Source organism: Pinus tabuliformis, chromosome 8 (assembly GCF_031772625.1).
Source record: "Pinus tabuliformis cultivar Carrire ecotype Pingquan chromosome 8, CPIR1, whole genome shotgun sequence".
Lineage (NCBI taxonomy): Eukaryota > Viridiplantae > Streptophyta > Pinopsida > Pinales > Pinaceae > Pinus > Pinus tabuliformis.
In genome coordinates this window covers 1447510101-1447514853 of record NC_142294.1, presented here as the reverse complement: position 1 = coordinate 1447514853, position 4753 = coordinate 1447510101, and the positions used below count along the sequence as shown (strand labels likewise).

At 37.0% G+C, this 4753-nt stretch overlaps 1 protein-coding gene across 1 annotated transcript; it reads right to left on the bottom strand.

Annotated features, from left to right (window-relative positions):
* Window positions 1-510: 510 nt before the first annotated feature.
* Window positions 511-2263, bottom strand: LOC149241167 (uncharacterized). The gene is made up of 3 exons (XM_089373900.1): window positions 2174-2263; window positions 2042-2103; window positions 511-1872 (listed from the first exon to the last, which is right to left on the bottom strand). Exons 1-3 carry the CDS (start codon window positions 2211-2213, stop codon window positions 913-915), a joined length of 1062 nt encoding a protein of 353 aa, XP_089230026.1. The 5' UTR covers window positions 2214-2263; the 3' UTR covers window positions 511-912.
* Between the last annotated feature and the right edge of the window lie 2490 nt (window positions 2264-4753).

Sequence of the window (4753 nt, the reverse complement as noted above, 5' to 3'; positions counted from 1 at the left end):
GTCTGGGCATTGATTAAGAAACAGAGACAAGCTTAATTGTCATAACCCACCTGTTTTTGAGGCAATAGGCTATCACTTTGCTGTCTGTGAGGAAATTAGTGTGGTTGATTAGACAGCCGCATTGTGTAACCACTAATACCCCAAGAAATTATCCATTAAGCTAAGGGAATGGATAAGGTAAACATACAAAGACATCAACCAATGCTAGCGTGAGAAAGGACACTAATGAGGACCTGCCCAATGAAGTGTACCTACAGGATAAAGCTTTAGGACGGTATTATTATTATTATGGGAAAGAAAAAGGAATATATTTTATGATTATCATTATCTAATTTTAAGCTTACTACAAAGCTAAACACTAAATTAGTGAATGAAACTCCATTATTTGCTAAGTCTAAAAAAACATATATACTCTACCACAGTTTTGAACCTGTAATCTTTTAAGAAAACACACATACTCTAAAAAAACAAGTATTCTTAACCATTAAACCAACTCACTTGAACATAAAATAAATGGAAAAACCCTTTCATAAAAGTAAAAATAAAATGTATAATCATGTAAACTTAAAATATTTATTGTTCAATATTCCCATGGTCTTCACATCTATTTCATCAAAACGGTGGAAAATCCCGTTGATGAAATAGACATCCCATTGTAATTATTACTGCGGCACAAGATACAAAGTTACACAACCCCGATACCCATATGTTGAAATGGTTGTACAAACTTAACTATGAATACATGAGCGATGACCAACCAGATCTGGAACTGAACTGGATCGAACCCACAAAATACATCATGAACTAAACCGAATATCGCCCATAATACTATAATCATATAAGTTTCCTACACAAACACCCACCCTCACATGATCCATAGATATATTTATTCGCCTTTCCACACCCATTAACCTATTCTTCAGCCTTACCCTCTTCAGCAGGAGCTGCTTCAGCAGGCTTAACAGTCTCTTCCTTAGCTGGCTCGGCTTCTTTGGCGGCCGGGCCAGATTCCTCCTTGGGTTTTTCCACTTGCTCGGATTCCCCCGGGGCCGATTCTGCTTCAGGCTCCGATGCAGGCGGCGTTACAGTCGATTCCTCTGCAGATATCTCGACTGTGGCGGGGAGTTCATCGACTGTTTTCTCGGCCGCGGGAACCTCCTCAGCGGGACTGGAGACAGGAACTTCTTCTTCAGTGGCTTTTTCGGTCGTGGGTTCGATCTTGGTAACCTTCTCTTTGGGGCTCTCAACTTGTTTCAGAAACTGTGATCTTGTTGCACTTGTCCCTGCTGTGTCTTCATCTTTGATGGGCACAAGTTTATGCTTCATCCCATCTTTGTAAACCTTGTAATAATTTTCCTTTCCGTAATGTACCACATCCCTGTCATACTGCCATGGCCTGCCTAGCAGTATGTCACATACATTCATCGAAATTATATCACAAATGACCTTATCCATATATTTGTCGATATGAAACTCCACTTCGCATTGCTCATCTACCAGCAACTCATGGCCTTCTTGCAGGTATGACATTCTGTAAGGGGTGGGGTGTTTCAACCGCTTCAACGCCAACTTTTCCACCATCTCTCTGGCCACCAAGTTATTTGTCATTCCACTGTCAATAATCAGCGTACAGGGCTGACCGCATGACATACCACGCGTCTGAAACAAAGTGTTCCGCTGAGTTGGTTCAGCTATTCCTTCGACTAACGGTAACATACAAACCCTCGGAAACCGCTGATTTTGTTCAGCTGTTTCTTCGACTGGTTTGGACAATACCGTGTTAAAAACTAGGGCTTTCCCTGTGTCTGGAGCATTCTCTGCTTCTTGGCGAGGTGCGACATAAGAAATAACAGACAACCCGCAACCTGAAACCTGCACAAACAAAAAAAAACCATGACGGGATTACCCCATACTCCCTAAAGCCTTCGATCTATGCAACTGAAGTTTGGATCCATAGATCTTGATACAGACCAATCAATCAGAATGATGAAAACAAATTTGATAGTGAACATCAAATGGCAATGCCAACATGAAGATTTACCTTAACAACTTCCATATCGTACCAATTCGGGATCTTTATACAGGATGACCACGAACTTGGATCTGCTCATTCAAACGGGAATTCAATCGATCAGATAATAATATAAATAGCAGATTAATAGCTATGGCGCACCTTTACATCGAAACCCCTCCTCCTCCGTCATAAAGCTCATGTATCCGAAAATAATATAAATAGCAGATTAATAGTTAGGGCACACCTTACATCAAAACCCGTCCTTGAAGAGGAGATGTTTCTACATATATATAATAAATAAAAACAGTGAATGTAGTCAATGTAAAATCGTAACTTCGTGTGGGCATGGTTTGAGATGTGAATCGTGTGGACAGACTTCCCCTGCTTTTATCTTCGCCACGCTTTTCATGTCGACGGCTAGATTGTTGATTCGAGTGGTAGCCACTTTGCTTATGTAATAGTTTTATATTCAATTTAGTGGCCAAGTGAGATTATTCTAAATATTTTATGCAACGTGTCATTGTTATGTATGTATATATATATGAAACTTGTCATTTTCCAATCTGCCTGTCATTATGACACTTTCTAAAATTATTGGCAAGTTGCCATTGGCGTGTTTATTTTGAAATAAATCGTAATCGTATTTTACGGCTAAAAACATTGAAAACGTGTATGGGCGTCAATTTTAAAACATGATTGGTAGCCTATGTAATATGATTGGTTTAGGGGTTTTCATGGTGCTAAATCTATTTATACATTCAAAAAAGCTTAATATAAACAAATTTCGCTAGGAAAATAAGCTTAAAAAATGGTTTTTCCAGCACAATTTTGTCAAAATCCAACATAAATTTTTGGAAATACAAGGCCAAGTTTCAAAATTTTAGGTGCTCGAGGGGTTATTGATGATTCTAAATCCATTTCCATCATTAAAGAAAAATGGTCAGATTCCAATGAGAAAATAGTCATCTAAGCATAGTAGTGGCCTACCTGGACAAGTCTAGCATAGTAGTGGCCTACCTGGACAAGTCTCATTAGGTAAACATTTTGACTTGGTCAAAAATAAGAATAAAATAAAATTAATAGGTATAATTGTTAATTGAAACATTTTGGGTATGTCAAATTAGATAAAAATAGAAATAAAATTTTAAAGATAACGATTATAATTATAATTATTAATAAGTAAACCAGCTCAGATCTATTTTAACCTCGGATTTATAAGGGCCGAGAGGGATCTTTCTAACTCCAAACCTTTCCTAATGCTTTGCACCTAGAGAGATTTGGTTGCTTAAGAAGGATCTAGGCTGATTTTCATAACTTATTTTCATTCAAATTAAAAGAAAATGTTCTTGCTTTTAATAATAACTTCTCGTAATATACTTTTAATATATTCATCTTTATAAATATTTATATTTTTAATACTTATATATTTCTTTATGTTATTTTTATTTTTATTTTTATGTTTATATATGTTTAAATTATTTTATTTTATTTTATTGGTTTTAAACTAATTAATTAAGAAGGTTCTAGGCTGGTTTACCTTATGAGAAATTACAATCTCAAAGATAATTGAATTGTCATGACAATTCCTACATACAAAAAGATGTTAAAACATAGAATAGTTAAGCAACATCATTTTAAACATTGAATCAATGCATTGCAAAATACATTTAAAAGAAAATTCACAATCTTGCTCAAAACATAGGAATACATTTTTTAAAAATCACAATCTTGCTCAAAATACAAGTCTAAAAATATCGAAGCATATATTAATTTAGCATAATCATATAAATTAAATGGTTCATCAACGTTACGGAGTTGTCTTTAGTGCGACTTTTTGGACTTTCCGGTGTCGGTGGAAAAATTTGAGGTGAAATCTTGATTTGTGTTATTTAAACTAGTTTTTTTCACTGTATATATGGATTTAGCACTCTAGAAAACCCCATGGCACTTCGATTGCATAAGATTACCCATCAAGCTTGTGATTTCAATAAATTCCTGCCAGATTTTAAAGAAATTACACCGGAAAAACCCACAATAAAAACTTCCAAAAAAATCACACTAAAAAAACTCTCTTATTTACGTAAACATTTATAATTTAAAAACTTTTTATAAACTCTACATTTATTCTTAAATTATTAAATCTACATCATTTATAATACTTTTTAATTAAAAAAATAAAAAAAATAAAAAATTCTAATAAGCATGGACCATGCCTATGGGAAACACACAATGATAACTTTCTCCGCGGGAAACGGGAAAACGGACTTCCTTCTCGGCAAGAGCTAACCAGCCTGCCATAGGGCATTAAATGCCCGTATGGAGGCGGCCTTTACCATGCATGTGGATGCTCTTCATGCCTGCATCCATCGTCCATCCATCGTTTATCCAGCAGCAGGACGGCCAATCGCATCATGCCTTTTTCGGGAACATGGGACCCACCACCTCCGAGCTGGCACTTGCCCATTTTCAAACCAGCACTCGCGCCAAAAGAGCCATTTGCTCCATTTGGGCTCCCGTCGACGCTGCTCTGCCTCTGCAACCCGTCTCGAGCATACACCGCCCGCGCTCACGCTGCTCGCTCACCCACCTCGCAGGTCCACTCACGGTGCTCAATCCCGGCATTCTGTGCGCCGTCAAGCATGAAGTAAATTAACCTCTGTGCTTACAGAAAATTCAGACGAATTTATGAATTTATGCACGCTGGGAAAAACCCTTCGGCTTGTCAGAATTGAACTGTTC

Excerpts from the sequence above, each read along its gene's own strand:
- LOC149241167 (XM_089373900.1), bottom strand. The coding sequence starts at position 2,213 with ATGAGCTTTATGACGGAGGAGGAGGGGTTTCGATGTAAAG. Across the intron at positions 2,104-2,173 it reads GGAGGGGTTTCGATGTAAAG|ATCCAAGTTCGTGGTCATCC; the intron begins GTGCGCCATAGC and ends TTGAATGAGCAG. Across the intron at positions 1,873-2,041 it reads ACGATATGGAAGTTGTTAAG|GTTTCAGGTTGCGGGTTGTC; the intron begins GTAAATCTTCAT and ends TTGTTTGTGCAG.